The sequence below is a fragment of the Thunnus maccoyii genome, chromosome 2 (assembly GCF_910596095.1).
Source record: "Thunnus maccoyii chromosome 2, fThuMac1.1, whole genome shotgun sequence".
Classification (NCBI taxonomy): Eukaryota; Metazoa; Chordata; class Actinopteri; order Scombriformes; family Scombridae; genus Thunnus; species Thunnus maccoyii.
In genome coordinates, this window is record NC_056534.1 from 32,489,918 (window position 1) to 32,511,008 (window position 21,091).

The 21,091-nt window shown below is 44.6% G+C and overlaps 1 protein-coding gene across 5 annotated transcripts in view; it reads left to right on the forward strand.

The window, feature by feature from the left end:
• The window catches only part of crebbpa (CREB binding protein a), a 45,298-nt gene extending 25,669 nt beyond the window's left edge, over window positions 1–19,629 (forward strand). Inside the window, exons 5-31 of one of the 5 annotated variants that reach the window (XM_042390724.1) lie at window positions 993–1,106; window positions 2,464–2,730; window positions 2,940–3,039; window positions 3,224–3,361; window positions 3,477–3,594; window positions 3,709–3,880; window positions 4,619–4,681; window positions 5,239–5,360; window positions 6,309–6,521; window positions 6,849–7,181; window positions 7,505–7,660; window positions 8,330–8,501; window positions 9,197–9,315; window positions 9,487–9,726; window positions 9,947–10,035; window positions 11,847–11,927; window positions 12,518–12,574; window positions 13,309–13,386; window positions 13,499–13,566; window positions 14,064–14,214; window positions 15,192–15,338; window positions 15,455–15,568; window positions 15,681–15,846; window positions 15,970–16,137; window positions 16,265–16,426; window positions 16,757–17,038; window positions 17,227–19,629. In XM_042390724.1, coding sequence (XP_042246658.1) covers window positions 993–1,106; window positions 2,464–2,730; window positions 2,940–3,039; window positions 3,224–3,361; window positions 3,477–3,594; window positions 3,709–3,880; window positions 4,619–4,681; window positions 5,239–5,360; window positions 6,309–6,521; window positions 6,849–7,181; window positions 7,505–7,660; window positions 8,330–8,501; window positions 9,197–9,315; window positions 9,487–9,726; window positions 9,947–10,035; window positions 11,847–11,927; window positions 12,518–12,574; window positions 13,309–13,386; window positions 13,499–13,566; window positions 14,064–14,214; window positions 15,192–15,338; window positions 15,455–15,568; window positions 15,681–15,846; window positions 15,970–16,137; window positions 16,265–16,426; window positions 16,757–17,038; window positions 17,227–19,434 — 6,098 coding nt within the window. In that variant the 3' untranslated portion in view covers window positions 19,435–19,629. The remainder of the gene's footprint in view (window positions 1–992; window positions 1,107–2,463; window positions 2,731–2,939; window positions 3,040–3,223; window positions 3,362–3,476; window positions 3,595–3,708; window positions 3,881–4,618; window positions 4,682–5,238; window positions 5,361–6,308; window positions 6,522–6,848; window positions 7,182–7,504; window positions 7,661–8,329; window positions 8,502–9,196; window positions 9,316–9,486; window positions 9,727–9,946; window positions 10,036–11,846; window positions 11,928–12,517; window positions 12,575–13,308; window positions 13,387–13,498; window positions 13,567–14,063; window positions 14,215–15,191; window positions 15,339–15,454; window positions 15,569–15,680; window positions 15,847–15,969; window positions 16,138–16,264; window positions 16,427–16,756; window positions 17,039–17,226) is intronic. The other 4 variants (XM_042390728.1, XM_042390735.1, XM_042390743.1 and 1 more) reach the window with 4 other exon arrangements.
• The last annotated feature ends 1,462 nt before the right edge of the window (window positions 19,630–21,091 follow it).

Genomic DNA, 21,091 nt, shown 5'->3' on the forward strand with positions numbered 1-21,091 from the left:
TGTTGGCGTTGTTACAAAGATAATAAAGTTTAATTGTGTTTATTTGTGCATAGCCCTTGAAGCTAGAGGCCATGTAGTAACTGTGTTTGCTGCAGAACTTGGAAGTCCCAGGCAGCTAGCAAAGCTCATTTTAGCCTGCATGTGATTTTCTTGTCAGATTAGCTGCTAGCACATTAGCCTGGCCACAGATGAAATGAAGCGACTCAGTTTGTTCAGACACACCGCAGGAAATATGGGTCTAGGTTCTCTTTCCACTGAGCCACATGCACAGCTTTCCAAGAGTGAAAATCAGTGCAGCGAGGTGAACCTGATCTTGAGTTTTGGGCGGACAGTTTCTTTTTTTTTTTTCTCTCTAGTCTCTCTCACTTTCTCTGACTGTCCTTCTGGCTCACTCTCTGTACATTTTGCTAATGTACATTTAAGTTTTTTTTTTTTTTCCTTGTTCTCATATAATGAGAAATCATGATTACAATGCGAGAAGTTGTCATGATCTTTATACTTACTGGTGCGTGACTATGATGTTTGAGTTGGATGTAAAGAATGAATAAAAAGATGTGCAGAAAGTGAAAAGGAGACTGAAAACAAATGAAACTTTATTTCTCTCCTTCACTCACTTTGTTCTCTCATCTCATCTCACACACACTCTCTCTTTGGCTCTTCTTTTTTTCCTAATCTGGAAACTGACAACAAAGCTTAACTTTGTTTTTGACGTCAGTAAACAACAAGAAATGTTGTAGAAAAGACGCAGCTGGGTCAGTGAGTTTGACCAATCAGCAACATTCAGCCAAACCAAACTTACACTAATGTTTCTGTATCATCCGAAGGTACAACCGCAGAGCAGGGACTTTGTTACATGTGTAATAATCCTACAGTAACTAAATGAAGTCCCTGGTTTGTCTGGTGGAAATGCAAGTTTTAGTACCTGAAAACGGCTCTACTGTCAACAGGAAGAAACTAAACCCTGTTGCTCTCTCTGTCTCTTCTCTGTGCAGTGGCTCACTGTGCGTCGTCCAGACAGATCATCTCCCACTGGAAAAATTGCACACGACACGACTGTCCCGTCTGCCTGCCGCTGAAAAACGCCAGCGACAAGCGCACCCAGCAGCGTAAGTACAAGTAGCAAACTCTGACCTGCTGTCGCTTAACCACTGTCAAATTGCTCAGCTTAACCCCACATAACAGCACAAGGCTGAAAAACTTCCATTGACTGTATTGAATAAGCAGGACATCAAGGTTTAGGGTTCGTTTTACCGTAGCCTCGATCTTTACCTCACTTGTTATTTAGTCTTTATTGTAGTATATTGAGTAATATACCACATGGACTAATAGTCTATAGTGACGTCTTAAGAAAGAATTACACCCGCTTGTTGTTTTTCTAAAAACCATCCAAAGATGTTAGTGTGTAGAAAGTGTGTGTATTTTGCTCCTCCACAATGACTAAAAGCACTCGATGAGTAAGAGTGTGGTCCTGCTGGGCTTGTAATCTGACACACAGGAGGGATAAGAGTGTGATGGAGGCAGAGAGGGAGGAAACACAGAGCGTGTGCTAGAGATGTCCCGCTGAGCTATTGGCTGTTGGGCTGTTTACCGCTACTCCCCACTAGAACAGAGCTGAGTTTGACACTCTCGCTGCCTCATACTGAAACTGCTTTTCTTAATGTTCTGTTTGTTTCTCTCTCCATGTAATGGTTGTCATGGGTTCACAGTTTGTTTTCTTTTATGGCCTACCTTTTTTTTTTTTTTAATCCTTCTCTCCATTACTTACAGTAGTTTCTGGTATTTCTCTGGATTACTTCGTTACTTTTGAACTCCCCTTTTTAGTTTCTTCTATGATATTTTTCTTTATTTCGCCACTCTGCTCAGCAGCTTTCATCACTTAGAGCATTCCAGTGTTGGTCTGTCCCTGTTTGGCTCTCATGTTAAAGAACATGACGCCGGGGCTCGTGCTCTCTCCTGCCAACGCAAACAGAGCCCAGTAGTTCTTTGTTCTGCCTCCTCCGATTTTTGTCTTTGCACAAACTGAGAGTTTTTTTTTTTTTTTTTTTTTTTTTAGCCGGACCAATGCCTGAACCCAGAAAAATAAGCTTATGCTTTGTCCCCTAAAGGGATTTATGCATGTATTCAGGCCCCCACTTTTTAAAGCGTTTAGCCTTACATTAATGTTCCCACTGTGTCATGCTGACATGTTATGACTTCATCTCACCAGAGCTCAGTGTGCAAATTCATGTGTATTTTGTATCACCTGTCAAAGTACTCCATGTCTTTGCCATGTTCTCACCAAAACAGGATCTTTTTATATTTATCAGGCTCGGCACACAGTATCAGTGTTTGCATTTTGTTTATGTACTGCAGCAGTAAAGTAAGCATGTACTTCAAGATGGTCAACATTACAAGCTGCTAACAGTATCCTCAGTATGACTGTATTTGGGTGTTTTTGACCGACTGCTCCATCTCTCTCCCCAGCCATGCTAAGCTCCCCCAATACGGGCCTCCAGAACCCCATGTCCTCAGTTGGTGTGGGTCAGCCCAGCGCTCCCACCATCAATACCTCAGCCCCCATAGACCCCAGCTCCATGCAGAGAGCTTATGCGGCACTTGGGCTGCCTTACAGCAGCCAGGCCACTGGGCAGGCCCAGACCCAGCAGGCCCCGGGCCCAGGAAACACAGCAGGCGCACAGAACGCCCAGGCCCAGCAGCTTCCGCAGCAGATGAGACCCATCAATGCACTTGGTAAAGTCAGACGGGCTGATTTTCTTCCTGTATTTTCTGAGCACTTTTAGAAAACTTCTCTGTTAAGTTTATCAAGCTGCCATTTTATGGTTTTTGTTGTGTAGATTGCTCTTGTAGCCATGGCAGCCAATCAAAGCCAGGTTGTATGTACTGTGCTTGGTTATGAAATCGAGGCGGTGCTGTTTGCTCACAGCGTTTTGTATTTACAGGTAACCAGATGGCTCTTGGAGGTGCGACAATGGGCGTGACCACTTCAGAACAGACCAACCTGCACACAGACTCCCTTCCCAACACACTCAACACTAACAAGTCAGTCTCCACCGATAACTTCTGGCTTGTATTAACTGACCTTAAGTAGTCATTTTGAATGGTTATGTTTTTATGGATTTTGTGCAGTCGCTGATAAAACTTAACACTAGTCAAAGACTGAGATATGAAATCTGTATGCAGCCTCTCACCTTGTTTGTTCCCCCTCATGCTCTTCCACCTCCAGTCAGCTGCTGTCAGACGGGTCAGCTGTGGGCTCGATGGGCAACCTACCCACAGCAGCACCCATCTCTGCCACAGGCACCAGGAAATCCTGGCACGAGCACGTCACTCAGGACCTGCGCAATCACCTCGTACACAAACTGTAAGCGCATAATCCTGCCTTGTTGAAATGCCTGATTTTTTAAAGGGAAGTTTTGGAGAAGTAGAAGTTGCCAGTGAGATATTCATGGGTGCAAATCCGTTTTCTTCCACGGCAGAGTACAAGCCATATTCCCTACCCCCGACCCGGCAGCTTTGAAGGACAGACGAATGGAGAACCTGGTGGCCTACGCCAGAAAAGTGGAGGGGGACATGTACGAGTCAGCTAACAGCCGGGTAGGTGTTCCAACTTGAATTACTCATGTCATCAGGGCCACATGCAGTAAATATGCCCTTTATGATGAGATTGGTTGCTGTCATCAACTTTACTGTCTTCTTCCCTCTGTACAGGATGAGTATTATCACTTCCTGGCTGAAAAAATCTACAAAATCCAAAAGGAGCTGGAGGAGAAGAGGCGCTCAAGGCTACAGAAGCAGATCATCAACCAGGCACCTATGGCCGCACAGGGGACCCAGCAGCCCAGCCTCCCCCAGCCCAGTGCCCTAGGCCCCAGGCCACAGAGTGAGTCTAAATGTTCACGAGAGTGTAGCGCATGCCTTAACGTCCCTGGTTCAATTCCAGCCCAGCAGCTTGTCATACCCATCTCTCTCCCCTTGTTTCCTGTCTACTGCTACACTTACAGCTGCCCAAAAATGGTCAAAGAATCTTAAAAAATGAAGAATGTTTTTCTGAATGTTTTTGATTCAGGACAAGTTTTGAAAATCTTGGACTCTAGGAAAAAGCATTTTTTATATCTCTGATACACATAAAGTGATATTTTATGCAGTATCACGTATTAACATCTTGGTTTTTGAAAAGAATAATCCTTGGCTGTAAAGCTATGTGAGTTGACATATTGCCCAGTTAGATTTGGATGCTATACCAATATGAGATGATAAAGATTCGTCTCCCTTAAAAGATTAGCTGTAGCCTATAACCAAGATCTACAGATTTCTCGATTAAATTTCCAGGAAATTTACTAAATTACACTATATGTCGTCATCATAATATAAAATGAGTTGCCATGAAAGAAGATTTTATCTATATTGTCTATCCATACAGTATATCCAGCCACTGCTGGCATTTATTGTGTATTCAATAGCTTCATTCAATCTTTTGTATTGTTGTGTGAGAAGCTGAGAATACTCCTGAGCAGTAGCAGGGGAAGCCTTGAGTGAATCTTGTGTTTTTTTCATTACAGCTGGTTATGTGGTTCTTAATTATGTCTTTTGGTTCATTTTCTGTCTTTTTTTTGTATAGATGGACCTGTTCCTCTGCCCAACATGCCAAATCAGATCATGAATCGCATGCAGGTTTCACAAGGTACGCATGATATTTCCAGATTCAGATCATGTAGTGAGATTCAATATAAACAACTGAGAGAGCAAAACATGAAACTGCATTTCATAATGCAGAAAACATTTTATGGTAAACTCACATTACAAAGCAAAAGAGGAGCAGTGTGATGAGCAAGAGTTCTAAAAGAAATAAGAAAAAAGGATAACGGAAGTTGTGTGAAATACAGATGTGGAAGATGAACCAATAAAGAGGAACAACTTTAAAAGCAGAACTTATTCCCACGCATACACCTAAGATGACATAAAAGAAACAAGTACAGGGAAGAAACAAAGGTTTTTGCAATGCTGAGAGATGCTACCTGCTGCTACGTGCATCTGGTGAAGCAGAACTATACAGTAGGTCAACATCACTGAGAATTGAAACATGTAAAGCTTTTACTTGTACTGAAAGTCTATGTGGAGGTCTGGGGGGGGGGGGAGAAAAAGTGTAAACTCTCATCATTATCTTGGCATGATGTCATGCTTCTACTCCGTGTGTGTGTGTCTCCATTAATGGACATTGTGGTCCGCTCTTCTGTACAGGAATCAACCAGTTCAACCACATGGCTCTGCCCAACGCCCAGATATCCCAGACACCCATGGGAGCCCGAGCTGCTTCACCCATGAACCACCCACAGCAAGTGAACATGAGCTCCGTCCCAGCGGTGAGGAGGGCAGAGGGCAACCCACACAAACACACAGAGACACACACATTCAGGCATATAAAGTACTGAGCTCACATCCAATTGTGGTCTGTTTCCATGTGTGTTAATAACGGCCTCACTAATTTGTGCAACTGATATTACATTTTTCAAGTGATATAAATACTTAAGAATTACAAGAACCCAGTAACTTATCAGTGGTCTGGTGGACAGACTGTGATGGTTACATTGTTTTAACTGTGTCATACGTACCCTTGATAAGCCAAAAACGGTCAATAAAAAGCCATGCTGGTGTGTTGATTAGGATCTTGTTGGGAAATATAGGCACATTTTGTTAATCAATCTTCAGATTAATTGTCTGATTAATGATTAAAAGATTATAAAAACTATATAGTTCACATTGGCATGGGCCATTTTCACAGTACAAGTCAATAGATTATGTGTCAGATTCATTAATTAAATAAAAAAAGTTAATTATTGTAATCACAAATTAAATAAAGCTAAACTGTGCTGTCACTCAGAAATTCTGTTCTGCTTGGCCTGTCATTAGTTAAAACTGGACAAGATTCAGAGGAATAAAGTTGATTTCTTTTTCATTCATGTACATTCTTTTTTTCTTGAGGACATAGATTAGAAGAGACCAAACACGCAGGGCCCTAAAGAAAAGAAAGAAATCCCCATGAACCATTTGTTTTCCACTAAAACAAGAACTTATTGTTGACATACACACAAAAACAAACACTTTGTCACAGCTCTCCACCCACTATCACACACACACACAGACTTAAAATGCCTATTTCAGAGGAAAGAAACTCATCCTACACCGTCACTGTATTATTATTCTGCTGCCTTTAATGTGATAAATCTTTTTGCTGTGGCTGATGTTTCTGGTTCGTCAGTGGAAACTGTTGCTATGCTTCACAGTAACACTTTCTTTTCCTTGCCTTGTAGATGGGCATGTCACCCTCCAGGATGCCCCAAGCCCAGGGTATGATGGCCGGTCACGGCGGCGGCAACATGGTGGGTCAGACGGCCAGCCAAGGACAGTTTGTGGCTCAAACTCAGTTCCCTCCAGGATCTGCTGCCGTCGCTGCAACGGGTGCCATGAATGTCACTGTGGGGCCCGGCATGGGCCAGCCACCCGCACAGGCTGCCGTCACCCAGGTGAGACATGAAGATGTAGTGAGCTTGGATGATACTATCCCTAGAGTTCAATAAAGTTGTGCTAATTCCAACTAGCTGCTGGGGACCTAAACTCTACTTTAACCAATCATACGATGCACTAATTGGTCTTAAATTGTTCTCATACCAATCACAAGGTGCTCTGTAAACCCCAAATTCTGTGTGGTGTTTGTCTGTTTGACCTTATGACTGTATGTTTGTCTGTTTATCTTATGTGTGTGTGTGTCTGTCTGTGTGTCTGTGTGTGTGCACGTGCGTGTGTGTCTGTGTGTGTTTTCGCCTTCCCTTTGTGTGTATCCTTCTCTCCAGCAGCAGCAGCAGCAGCAGCAGCAGCAACAGCAGCAGCAGCAGAGCGCTAACCTCCCCATGAATGCACTTGGCCCCTCGCTGGGCCCTCAGCTAGCCTCCTCCCAAACCCCCTTGCACTCCACGCCTCCTCCTGCTGCCTCCTCCGCCTCCACGGCTGGGGGGGTCACTAACCTGCCGCACCCCCAGCCCTCCAGTCGCAGCTCCACCCCTACCCTCCCTGGCCCCGCCCCGGCCCAGGGTGCCACCCCGCCCTGCCCCACCCAGCCCCAAACCCAGGCGGAGCTCCCCGCGGCAGCGCAGACGCAGCCCCCACCTCAGCCCCCTACCACGCCGGTGAGACTGAGCCCCCTCCGCATGTCCTCCACTCTGACCACTCCTCCCCTTGTTAAACTCCCATCCCTCTGACTGCCATGTACCAACCCGTCCCATCCACATTCACCCCTATGTCTGATAACTGCATCTTCACCACTGTTTCCATCACAACGGGAATGTTGCATCTCTTTTCAACTTAAGGGAGGAATGACATGAATATAGGAGGTGTTCATCTGTGTCGTAGCTTTCAACTCTGCATGCAAAAAAAAAGGCAGTGAAGCTGTTGCAAATACCTCATGTATCATCTTTTCTCTCTCCGCTTCTGTCCTCCTCTTGTGTTTCAGCTGTCGGCTCAACCAGGGGCCAGTCTGGAAAACCGGGTGCCCACACCGGCCTCAGCCGCCAGCGCCGATCTGCCTGCCCAGGAGGTGAAAACAGAGGCACACCACGACCAACAGGACTTTGAGGCCGCTGGCGGCAAAACTGAGCCCAAGATGGAGGTGGGTTGAAAAGCTGTGAGATGTGTTCGAGTACACTTAAACTGATTCATCTGTTTATTCATTAATTCATGCTGCTTTGAACTCATTTGTGCATTCTCTCTCCGCTGAGTCATCCTCCCAACATTTTTAAATAAAATAAAGCCCGTGTAGCTTGAGTAGCTCAAGTTTGCATCTTCATTTTGAATAATCCATCCATGTATTTGATAGTGTTGGACTAACATGTTTGATATTAGTGTTCCTCGGTCATGATTCTGTTTATATTAAACAATGTAAACAACAATTAAAGTAAACAGTATAATTGTTACTTCTGGCTAGTAAGCTCAGTGTTCCTTAGCTGCCATTAGCACCAAACATTTCAGTAATTCTAAACAATCAGGACTCTTGTTGATTGAATGTAAAGTAGGCAGAGTTACAGCTGAACAAATCTTGCTCTTTTCTAAAGACAGATTTTAGTATTTTGTTAACTTATGATGTGTTCAAGAGAACGAGAACACAATCTTCCCACCATGACTCAGAAGCACACAGAGCTAAATGAGAAGGAAAAACATTTTTCACCTTATGAGTCTTATTTAACGGGAAAAAAACCCCACACTGTCATCCGACCCATCTGAGCGTTACGTTCAAAAAACACGACCACGGTATAATGAGTTTTTTGCTGTCTGTCTGTAGACTGAAGACGACTCTGGTTCGACTTTGGTGAAGAAGGAGGAGCCAGAGGAAAAGCCGGAGCCTATGGAAGTGGAGGAGAAAAAGCCGGAAATGAAGACAGAACCCAAAGAAGAGGAGGAGGGCGGAGCCAACAGCACGACCTCCTCATCTCCCTCTCAGTCACGGAGGAAAAGTGAGTCTGATGCCAAGGGATGAATGAAATCTGCGACTGACAGAAACAAGATCCGCTCAGTAAACAGAGACGATTTTCATCATCGCCAGTAATGTTAATACACCCGCGCTTTGCCAACTGTGACTTATGACTTATTTTGAGTTTCAGTAAAACTTACTATCAAAACATTATTAGTCTGGCACCGACTCTGAACAACATCCAGACTCTCGTAAGCCTTCTTCGATGGCTGGTAGAACATCCTCAACAAATCATGATAGTCAGTTAAAACTGATTTACAAGGAGCAACGTGTGTTGAAGTGAGAAGTAATCAAAACTCCTTGCACAAGCACGCAACAGACACCATCATGTCGCTAGCATTAGTCAGACACTGAGATTACAGTCGTGTAACATGAGTGTCGGTGTTGACGAGTTGTTGTGTTTGTTGTTTGGCTGTTTGATGATTAGAAACAGGTGACATAATCCAGATCTGAAAACGCAGAGTCTTCTTGAAGCCAGTTTTGAATTTTGTCATAAATACATTTGACAGATTCCAAGAGAAATGTGTAGCGTTTGATGGTGAACACAGAAAAAACTATAGAGAGAAGAGGCAGAATATGTGTCACAATAGTCTTTCCTTCCGTTTTTTCATGTATAGTAAACATTTTACCTCTACTCTTACTGTATATGTGTTAAAACTTGCTTTTTCCTCGTTCCAGTCTTTAAGCCAGAGGAGTTGCGCCAGGCTCTGATGCCAACTCTGGAGTCTCTCTACAGGCAGGATCCTGAGTCGCTGCCCTTCAGACAGCCAGTAGACCCCATGCTTCTGGGCATCCCGGTAGGCAGCACACATGCACATGCACACCTGATGTTTTCTCTTAAAAACAAAACCTTTGAATCGATATGTTGGCAAGTATTAGTAGCGAGATGTTAAATGTTGATTATCATAATTCAGCGGCACCGTATCAGCAATTTAGTCTGCGACACTAACACCCTTATCTCTTTCCAGGACTACTTTGACATCGTTAAGAACCCAATCGACCTGTCCACAATAAAGCGTAAACTTGACACGGGCCAGTATCAAGAGCCCTGGCAATACGTCGACGACGTCTGGCTGATGTTCAACAACGCCTGGCTGTACAACCGCAAGACTTCCCGCGTCTACAAGTACTGCTCCAAGCTGGCCGAGGTGTTTGAGTCAGAGATCGACCCCGTCATGCAGGGCCTGGGTTACTGCTGCGGGAGGAAGGTGAGATGGAGCAAGCAGACAACTGGGAATTATAGAATATTAAAAAGCATAAATTACTGTTAGCTCTCAGATGAATAACTGTGTATTTTGGCTGCAAAGTTACCATGACACATCGCTAACTTCTGCTGACATTCAAGAAAAACAGTTTCACTCTTTTCTGGAAAGGAAGAATTTTTTGTAATGATTGAAAAGTTTTGACCAACCTCATTTGTTTCTGCAGTACGAGTTCTCTCCTCAAACCCTCTGTTGCTATGGCAAGCAGCTCTGCACCATACCCACTGGAGGCACATACTACAGTTATCAGAACAGGTGTGTGTGTGTGTGTGTGTGTTTGTCGGTGTATATCTATTATGGGTTGCCGTGAACTCAACTGTGTGTCGGGTGTAAAATAACGCACCAGCTGGAATTTTGATCTCACTGAATCATCTCATACGAGTCACACATTTGCACGCATATAGTCGCTTATCAAGCTTTTTTGATGGGCTATAAATGCAGCCATTTGAAGTGTATTACCCATTCCCTGCAACCTGCGATTTGTTCCTCTGTAGCTCTACAGGGACCACAGTGATCCAGGCACTAGTGTCATCCTGACAGCTAAAGATTTAACAGCTCTGCCTCCCAGTCCTGGCACAACATTTGTTAACAGCCAGGTTCCAGCATGGCACATAAAGGGAAACACTCCAAAGACGTTAAACCCGACAGAGCGTCAGACAGTTTAAAACAGCAAATGAGTTTGTTGGATTTATTTATTTTTTGTCACTCAGCATCTATCCAGAGTGAATTCAGTGTTGCTGCCCCCCCTCTCTTGTACGACAGATGAAAATATAACGCTTTGGTGAAGGCCACAAACAGCTTTCATCATTGCCTTTTCCTCTCTGTTGAAAGCCAGCAGACGACTGCTTGCACCACGTTCCCTTGCGCCCCCTCCTGCATGAACCGTGTAGCTGCAGCTATTTTCTCACACTTTGGGCACTTGGAAGAGCAGCAGCAGTAGTGATACAGCAGAGCCTGACAGACAGCGTGAGGCTCATGCAGTGCAGTCCATTTACACTCTCAATAGGAGCTCAGGGATTCCCTGTCTATTATAAAACATAAAAGGCAGCCACTGTTTTGTGCACAGTCGTATCAGGGGTGGGAATCTTTGGGAATCTCGAGATTCAGTTCTGATTCTTGGTGTTCAGTTCGATTTAGGATTGATTCTCGATCCAAAAGGGATTCTTGATTGAATGAATAGAAAAGGGGGCACTATTGTTAGTCTTACTCCAGTACAATATGTGCCAAAGCATTCACTTCAATGTAATATGAAACATAACTGGCAGTTATTAACAGTCAGCAGCTTTTTTTTTAAATTTTAAATAGTTGACAGCATTAATAATTAATGAATTAATTAGAGGGGGGGGATGCTCTGCCATGTTGTTATTGACATCACGTCTCCAGCAGCGGAGAGCAGCCTCTCTGCTGCACCGTTGACTCCAGGGGGAAAGCCGTCAGCGTCCACGCTGCTGAATCTTTGATGAAACACAACTGAGTTATTTTCTTGGTCTCACCAGAGTTGGTTGACGTTGTTTAAGCTCTGTATGCGTCGCGCAGTGGGTCTAGTTTGTCACTTAGCTAATGTTAATCTCTGGGTGACGGCATAGAAAGTATTCACAGTATACTTCACGTTCGTCTTGCAAAGGTTATTATTGAGTCATTAAATTTAATTAAAAACAAATGTACCCAACTGCTTGACTTTTTTGGAGATGAGCTACAAGATAACTCCAGCATGTGTGAGCTGTAAACTGTCCAGGTGCTGCACTGCCCTCACAGTTGAGTTTCAGCTTTTTCTTTCTGTCAACATGTTATAAATTAACATTTAGAAAAATGTTTTAATATTTCTTAAATCAATTCAGATTCTTAGATGATCAGAATTATGATTCTTATGTGAATCAGTTTTTTTTTCACTAACCCATAAGTTGTATCGTACACACATAAACAAGTAACTTAATACTGAACATTACAATATTCCACGTTTGTAGTAGTTCAGTGAAAAGGAACACACGGAGCTCCACTTAACCGTCGTTTGATCAGCTGCATGTGTAGCGTTACATGTGCTGAACGTTGATCGTGTATCCCTGTAGGTACCATTTCTGTGAGAAGTGCTTCAATGAGATCCAGGGGGAGAGCGTGACGCTAGGAGACGATCCTGCACAGCCACAGACGTAAGTAAACCTGCTGTTGATAAATCCGGTACATAAAGTTTTTGAACAGCAAAGGCAAACGTCCCTCTCACTTAATCTCCATTAGGTCGGATTCAAAACAGACACTTATAGACATTTAGTGTGTTGCTGAAGAACATTGGAAGGGTTTTCTCTACTTTTCGCTGTATTGGACTTTAATTGTTTGGCCTATACAATGTCAGAAAATGGCAAAAACGTCAGAACATAGTTATTAACATAAATAAAAAAGTTGCAAACCAAGTATTACTTGAATGAGTAATCAATTGTCAGAATCACAATGCTTTTTATGAATGTGTTATTGAAGCGCTTCAGAACAACAGTCCACATGCTCACACATTCACCTTCAAGGCAATCTATTGTGTAAATTGTCTTCAAGGCTCCCACACAGACTTAACCAGCAATGACAAGCACACAGAGCCCAGGTCTGAAGATAGAAAGAAAGCATCTGTGTGTGTTTTTTTTTTTTTTTTTTTTTTTTTTAGATTTGGATCATTCTCTGTCTTTGTGTCTTTATTTTTCTCATTACCTCACTCCTTTCTCTCATCTCCCCTTTGTTTCCCCGGACACTTCAGAATGATATCGAAAGACCAGTTTGAAAGGAAGAAGAACGACGTACTCGACCCTGAACCGTAAGTAGACACAAACCCTCGCTCCCGTTCAAGCGAGACAGCCTAACACTGACTGAGATACATGGCCTTTCTGTTTCTAATTATTTTACTGCTTTTCCTACTTATGTGTTCAGGATCACATCTTTTAAAGTTCTTTTTCTGCCACCCACATCTGGCTTTGTTTTTGTGCTTTTGGTGCACAGTCCGCATATTTTCTCTCTGGATTTCTCAGATCAATCACTTGGTTTTCAGTGAAGCCCCAGGGCAACTCAGCAGCGCCACCTGCTGAGTGGAACTCTGTTAAAACTCCGTCCAATGAGTTTTTAACCATCAGAGAACACAGGCCCTGACTACTTTTGACATACAGTGAATGCCTTTCATACTGTCATAAAGAAGTGGAAAAAAAAAAATGCTTGATTTACTTTTTAAACCTCCTACAAAGGCGCACTTACATCGGCTGGTTTGCAAGTGCGTAACGACCGGAGGAACACAAAGTGGAATGAAGATGTTTGTGTCGTTTGCTGCCTCAGCAGTTAAAGATATCAACATTCATACAAACAAGCACAACTGTTTTGAGAACAGGGACAGTATTTGATGTTGCCAAGTCACCTAGGTCAGAGGATACAGGAGATAGACGATGCAGTAGAAGTGGCAAACCAAAAGAAAGTGTCCAGAAATCGCTGCAGAGATCTGTGACTTTTTAATATGTTTAAAATGTGTCTTCAAGTCTCATGTACATGTTTGCTTTCCTTCAGGTTCGTTGAATGTAAAGATTGTGGACGAAAGATGCATCAGATATGCGTCTTACACTACGAGGTCATTTGGCCATCCGGGTAAGAAGTTAACCCCTACTTTTCCTAGCTTGACTAATAATTTAATTGGTGAATACGCATAATTGAATATGCATATCATATTAATGTGTAACTTTTCTGTTTCCCTTTCCAGATTCATCTGTGACAACTGTTTGAAGAAGAGCGGAAAAACACGGAAGGAAAACAAGTTTTCTGCAAAACGTTCGTACTCTTCTTCTCTATTCATACACTTTTAAATCTCAGGTCCTTGAATCAGCTCTCGCGATTGTGTTTCATACTGTGTTCAAAATTTTGTCTCAAGAGCATTGAATAATATGAACCACCTCCATCTGCATGTGGGCTGCATATGTCTCTCCCAGTGGCTTTCCTGCAGTGATGGCCTTGTGTGTTTTTTTTTTTTGTTGTTTGCCTTGTGGTTTCACTGGCATTCTTCTCTGGTGTTTGTTGCCCTGTGACCTTTATGACATGTGGCGCTAACAGATTCGAGCTCTCTCTGTCTCACGAGAAACTCTCCGCTTTCGTCAAAATCACCAGATCTAGCGGTTTTCTCTTTCTTTCTTTTTTTTTTTTGCTTCGATTGAAGGCTACTGTGGGTTGTTTGAGACCTAATGTAACCCCCCTGCTTTTCTTTCATCCTGGAAAGTTCACAGAATTAACTGTTTTCTAAAATGTCTCCTGTGTGTTTGTGCTCACTGTAGGGCTGCAGTCAACACGTTTGGGAATGTACATAGAGGATCGTGTGAATAAATACTTGAAGAGACAGAACCACCCGGAGGCTGGAGAGGTGTTTGTGCGAGTGGTGGCGAGCTCCGACAAAACGGTGGAGGTCAAACCAGGCATGAAAGCCAGGTGAGAGCGTCACCGAGGACAGGAGGACTTAAAGACAATATTTATAATGACCTTTTGATCGAATGTTTTTTCATGACCAAAGCAACCAAGCAACCAGATAGCCAACCACTGAGACGGGGAGTTCATAATGTTATAGATGTGTTATACCTGTCTCGCCCTCTTTGACTCGTAAATCTACGCGCACAGCTTGTTCTGAGCTTATTTTTTATTGTCCCTGCCTTACGAAGCTGAACGCCCTCTATGAAGCTTTTATATCCACTCAGAATGATTGTAGGACCTACATGTTTAACAAGATGGTGTGCACACCCTCCCTGAGTACCTCAGAGGGGAGTGTTGAGCGTTCTTGTCGCGTTCATCACACAAGATCAAAGTCTGCGATGCTCCTCGTCCCATCTTTGCAGGGAGGAGGCCCCTTAGAGAAGAACCTGTTATCTTCAGGTTGACCGATTCAAGGTTGTTTCCTTTTTATTGACTGGAGGACACTTGACTTGAATAGTCCCATTATGCTCTTTGACTGTCGCTAAAGGCAGCGACACATAGACAGCTTCTCCTGGCTGGTCTTGTTTCCTGGAAGTCAATGAAACAGGGTAAAAATGCTTTTTAAAACTAGTTTTATATACTGTATTATACACCCACGGAACATTTTCTCTTAGATTTTTAAGATAATTTTGTGGTAGCATACTCCTTGTCCAAATACAGTAAGGGAAACTATTACGTATAATCTTCAACTTTGCACAGTCCACAACTGTGTTGAGAGTTAAACGTGTGCAGTGGTCAGGTTTCATATCCAGGATTTAATAGGCCAGTAATTACAAGCAAAACAGTAAAGAGTATTTTGGGATTCAGAGCAGATCCTCCCAACATGTGGCACTAAGTCTGAGTATGATATTAATGTTGTAGTTTCCCCATTAGAGTTAGAGATCACCATTATGCTGTTGACACGTTTTTAATATTTGTTTTCTCTTTTATGACGACAGGTTCGTGGACACGGGTGAAATGCCTGAGACCTTTCCCTACAGAACCAAAGCACTTTTCGCCTTTGAGGAGATTGACGGTGTAGATGTGTGCTTCTTTGGCATGCATGTGCAGGAGTACGGCTCCGAGTGCCCATTCCCCAACACTAGGTCTGTACCTCTATTAATAACTTCATGATAATAACTAATTATCGCGTGTAGCACTTTAGCTGCTTTTTTTTTTTTATGGGTGAAACTGACCTTATTCCCTCTCTCTACCTTTGCAGACGGGTCTACATATCATACCTTGACAGTATTCACTTCTTCAAACCTCGGATTTTACGAACAGCAGTGTACCACGAGATCCTCATTGGCTATCTAGAATATGTCAAGAAACTCGGGTAAGCCGACAATTACAACACGAGGGAATAGTCTCGGCACAGAGCTTTGTAATGGCTTTCAACTCTACACCATTTCTCTGGTGTGACTTTGGGCGTATGTGTGTGTCGGCAGGTATGCCCAGGGCCACATCTGGGCGTGTCCGCCCAGCGAAGGGGACGACTACATCTTCCACTGCCATCCTCCTGACCAGAAGATCCCCAAGCCAAAGAGGCTGCAGGAGTGGTACAGGAAGATGCTAGACAAGGCCTTTGCAGAGAGGATCCTGCATGACTACAAGGTAAAGGAAAATTTTCTCCATTTCTGGATGAATGGTTTGATATTCAGAACAAAAAATGGAAAAAATTACATACAGAATGTTGATTAATTTGTAAAGGGAGATGTTTTTTTGCCTTCCTCTTAGGACATCTTTAAACAGGCAACAGAGGACCGCCTGACCAGCGCCAATGAGCTGCCCTACTTTGAAGGCGACTTCTGGCCCAACGTGCTGGAGGAGAGCATCAAGGAGCTGGAGCAAGAGGAGGAGGAAAGGAAGAAAGAGGAGAACACGGCTGCCTCTGAAACTCCTGAGGTAAAAACCTCTTGTGCCTGTTTGATAACGTGGTATTTGAGTCAATTTAATTATTTAATATTGTTGTGTAATCCTCAAATAAACAAGTTTTTTTTTTTTAATGTCTGCCGTTGCATTACACCCTCAGGGTACGCCAAGTGACAGTAAAAATGCTAAGAAGAAGAACAACAAGAAGACCAATAAAAACAAGAGCAGCGTGAGCCGAGCCAATAAGAAGAAGCCTGGGATGCCGAATGTAGCTAATGATCTGTCCCAGAAGCTTTATGCCACCATGGAGAAGCACAAAGAGGTCAGACTTGTTTTGTTTTTATAAAGTTTTTTTGTGAACAGTTATTTAATGAATGTATGTGTGTGTGTGTGTGTGTGTGTTAAATGGAGGATAATGGGCAATAGTTTCAAGTATAGCAACATTTCTTCTAAAACAACAAATTTTGAAAAAGAAAATGATCACAAAGATTCCACAAAATCAAGTTGAACAGTATTGTTTCATTTTTAAGCCCCTAGTTGAGTAAATGATACATCCTGCACTACTTGTGGTGTTCTAGAAAGTACACCATTGAATCAGTTTGCACACTCGTTTCTCTAATTATTCCTGTGTTTCTTTCTTGGTCTGCTGAAGGTGTTCTTTGTGATCCACCTCCACTCGGCTCCAATGGTCAACACCCTGCCACCCATCATCGACCCTGACCCCATGCTCTCCTGTGACCTGATGGATGGACGCGACGCCTTCCTGACTCTGGCCAGGGATAAACACTGGGAGTTCAGCTCCCTCAGGAGGTGCAAGTGGAGCACCATGTGCATGCTGGTCGAGCTGCACAACCAGGGACAAGATCGCTTCGTCTACACTTGTAACGAGTGTAAGCACCATGTGGAGACACGCTGGCACTGCACAGTGTGCGAGGTGAGTTACTACTATTGTACTGTGTTGTTTTTTTTGAAACTGGGCTAAAAAAATAATCGTAAGTGGAAATCTGTCAGTGTTTAAATTGTTGTTTGGAATGATATTGATGAACTTTTGATAAATCTATTTATCAGACTTGGTTCGAAACATGTTAATCATCGTGTCCCTGTCGTTCTCCCTTTTATTAGGACTTTGATCTTTGCATCAACTGTTACAACACGAAGGGCCACGAGCACCAGATGGTCAAATGGGGCCTCGGCCTGGACGACGACAACAACAGCCAGAGTGGAGAAGCCTCCAAGAGCCCACAGGAGAGCCGGCGCTTGAGTATCCAACGCTGCATCCAGTCCCTGGTCCACGCTTGTCAGTGTCGCAATGCCAACTGCTCTCTGCCGTCCTGCCAGAAGATGAAGCGAGTGGTACAGCACACCAAGGGCTGCAAACGCAAAACCAACGGTGGTTGCCCTGTATGCAAGCAACTTATTGCTTTATGCTGTTACCATGCAAAGCACTGTCAGGAGAACAAGTGTCCCGTCCCATTCTGCCTGAACATCAAGCACAAGCTACGCCAGCAGCAGCTGCAGCACAGGCTCCAACAGGCTCAGCTGATGAGGAGAAGAATGGCTACCATGCAAGGCAGAACCATGCCGCTACCGTCCCCACCGGCTTCAGCTGCCCCCAGCACTCCCAATTCCCATGCCCAGCCCAACACTCCCCAGACGCCTCAGCAGCCGCTCTCCAACCAGCCACAGACCCCCAACTCAGCAGGCGTTATGTCCCCGACTTTTCCCAATGCCCCTCGCAATGGCCAGCCTCAAGCAGCGGTGTCCCAGGGCAAACCTGGGCCCCAGGCCTCCCCTCTACACCAGCAGCAGTCCCCTCTTCCCCAGCCACCCCAGCAACTTCAGCAGCTACCGCAGCAGCCTCCTCCTGCTGCTGTCAAGATGGCACGGCACATCGAGATGATGGCACAGGCCCAGCAGAACCAGCAGAACTACCGGGTCAACATGAATGGCTTGCCCATGAACCCCCAGCAGCCACAGCCGCGCATGACCGGACCAATGCAGCCACCCATGCAGATGGTGCCAGGGCCACGGGGACCACAGGTCTTGCAACCTGGTATGGCCCCAGGACAGTGGCCTGGAGCTGCAGGGCCAATGCAGGCAGCTCAGACTCAACAACCAGGCCTCGTCCCAGGCCAGACCTCACAGCAGGCCATGACCATGCAGCGAGCCATGATGCCCCCGGGGCAGCAACCTCAGCCGGCCCAGAGGATGCTGATACCACAGCAGCCTGGTGCGCGTCCACAGACACCACAGAGACCCGGTGCTATAGCACCCAACGCCCTCCAGGACCTTCTGCGTACCCTCAAGTCTCCCAGCTCGCCCCAGCAGCAGCAGCAAGTCCTCAACATCCTCAAATCAAACCCTCAGCTAATGGCTGCTTTTATCAAACAGCGAACAGCCAAGTACCATGCCAACCAGCCACAACAGCAGCAGCAGCAGGCAGGTCAGCAACAGCCACCTGGTATGCAAACAATGCAGGCCATGGCCATGCCAGGAGGGGCGGTGCAGAGGCCGGGGATGCCCCCTCAACAGCCCCAGCAGCCTCCTGCTCAGGGCATGGCCGCATTAGGGGCTCAAGGGCAGCTGATGAACGCAGCACACAACCCCAGCCAACAGATCCAGGAGCTCTACCGTCGGCAGCTCTTAAGACAACAACAGCAGCAGCAACAGCAGCAGCAACAACAGGGAGTGATGCCTCAGGGCCACCCAGGCCAGTTCCCTGCTCAGGCGCAGGGAACAGCAGCTTCGTACTCCCAGCTCCGCATGCAGCAACAGCAGCAGCAGATAGCCATGCAGGCACCCATGGCTCAGATGGCCCAGCCTGGCATGGGGATGGACTCAACCCAGAACTTACTGCACCAACGAATGCTACAACAGCAACAGCAGCAACTTCCCCAGCAGCAGCAGCAGGCCGTCCTCAAGCAGCAAATGGGCTCTCCTGCCCAGCCCAGCCCCATGAGCCCCCAGACCCACCTGCTGGCCGGCCAGCCCCAGGGTGGAGCCCACCTCCCTGGCCAGCCTGCACTAGCCAACACCCTCAGCAACCAGGTCCGTTCCCCCGCACCAGTTCAGTCCCCTTGTCCACCCTCGCAGCAGCCACAGCAGACGCCACATTCCAGTCCCTCACCGCAGGTCCAGAACCAGCCACAGCCCTCGCCGCAGCACCCACCTCCACCCCACTCGGGTTCCCCCCACCACTTGGGGACACCAGAACAGAGCGCCATGCTGCCGCAGCTTAATACACCCAACAGAGGGGGGCTGAACAGTGACTTGGGGATGGTGGGAGATGCTACAGGAGACACTCTGGAGAAGTTTGTGGAGGGATTGTAGCATTTCTGCTGGGAACTAAAGAACACAATCTCTCTCCCAGGGACCCATCCTCCCACACCTCTTCCAAGTTCCCCCCAGACTCTTTATCCCGTTAGAGGGCTTTGTTTGTTCTTTCTAAGGCTGAGAAAGTTTTTTTGTACTGACATGTAAAAAGTTTCAACTGTTGTAAAAAGAAAAAAAAATTTGGTCAAGGGGGAAAAAAAAAAAATAAGTCAACACTTCTAGGGAATGTAATTGTTTCCTAAACCCGAGTAATGGGTGTTTCTTCCTTAAGATGTTGAGGGATTTGCAAGTTGCTTCTTAAATGAAATTTAAATCAAAAAGAATATATTTTTTGGTTGAGACCAAATGTGCTCAATACTCAATTTATTTTTGGTTTGTTTTGGTATGGTTTCATGCCTTTCTCGTTTCTTTTTTTTAAAGAAAATGTACAATTGCATTATATTATTCATATCTTTTTATTTTGTACCTTTGAAAAAAAAAAAACAAAGCATTTTTTTTTTGTGTTTAAACTGTAAAATAATTTGTCTGGGAATTGGGCCAGGTTTTTGTTCTCTTATCAAGCTGTCATTCCTGGCAATTGTAATCATACGTTGTACCATTACTCCAAGACGATGCGTTCAGGGACAGAGACGGCTCCCTTCCTCTTTGTGTGTATGAAGAGCACTCAGTTGTATTAAAATAGGAAACGGACTGCAGCAGGTTGTGTATACACGGGCATGTATGCAGGCGCACATGAAGACACTGACACAAACCCTCACAGTCACTAAAAGAAACACACGGACTGCAACCTACATCTCAGTGGCCTGGAATTTGGAAAAATCTGTCTTGCAGGTGTAGAAAATTGTTGCTTTGACATTAAAAAAAAAAGAATTTGTCATACTTTTTTGTCATACAGATGTTGTAAAGTGTAAAGAGAATGTGAGAAAAAGACCAGCCCCCTAAGCTGAGGTGGAATGATCACCGGTTGGGCCACATCTCGGATGACGCCCCATCCTCTAAATTTTACACTAAGCTGTGTGTGCGATCTAGGGATGAAGGGCACATTGGAGATTCCCCCTGAGGAAAACTAAATGTTATCAACGCTCATTCCTCTCTCACAAAAACTTGAATTAGGGGGGATTTACTTTTTCTCCTATTGTAAATCAAGTTATTAAGCAAAATACTATAAATATAAGGAAGAAAGAAAGAAATCACTGTATAAACTGGTAAAAGACTCATTTCTTACTTATATACCATATTGTTAAATAAACTGTGTGCAACAGAAGAATTCTAGTACTCTGTTGACTAAATAATGATGCATCACTCCTCCTGTTGGTTTGTGTTTGTTTGAGCTCAGCGGTGTTTTATCTTCCAGTCAGCGGATGGACAAATTAGCGATGGTGTTCAGAGAGATGTCCATCGGGATTGAAACTCTGTGTCTGCACATATCCTCCCTGAAATATCATTTATTTCTAGATTTCTTTTTAGATTACCACTTAAAGTAACAGTATTCTCTCCCTGAAATTCTGCAAATTGAAAACAAAGGTGTGTTTGGGAGTTTCAGATCAAAGTGAATGTTTGCATGTTGAATAGTTTTGCAGGATGGGGTTGAGGGTAAACATCAGATCTGTTCCCACAACCTTATTTGATGGAGTTCATCCACTTCCATCAATAA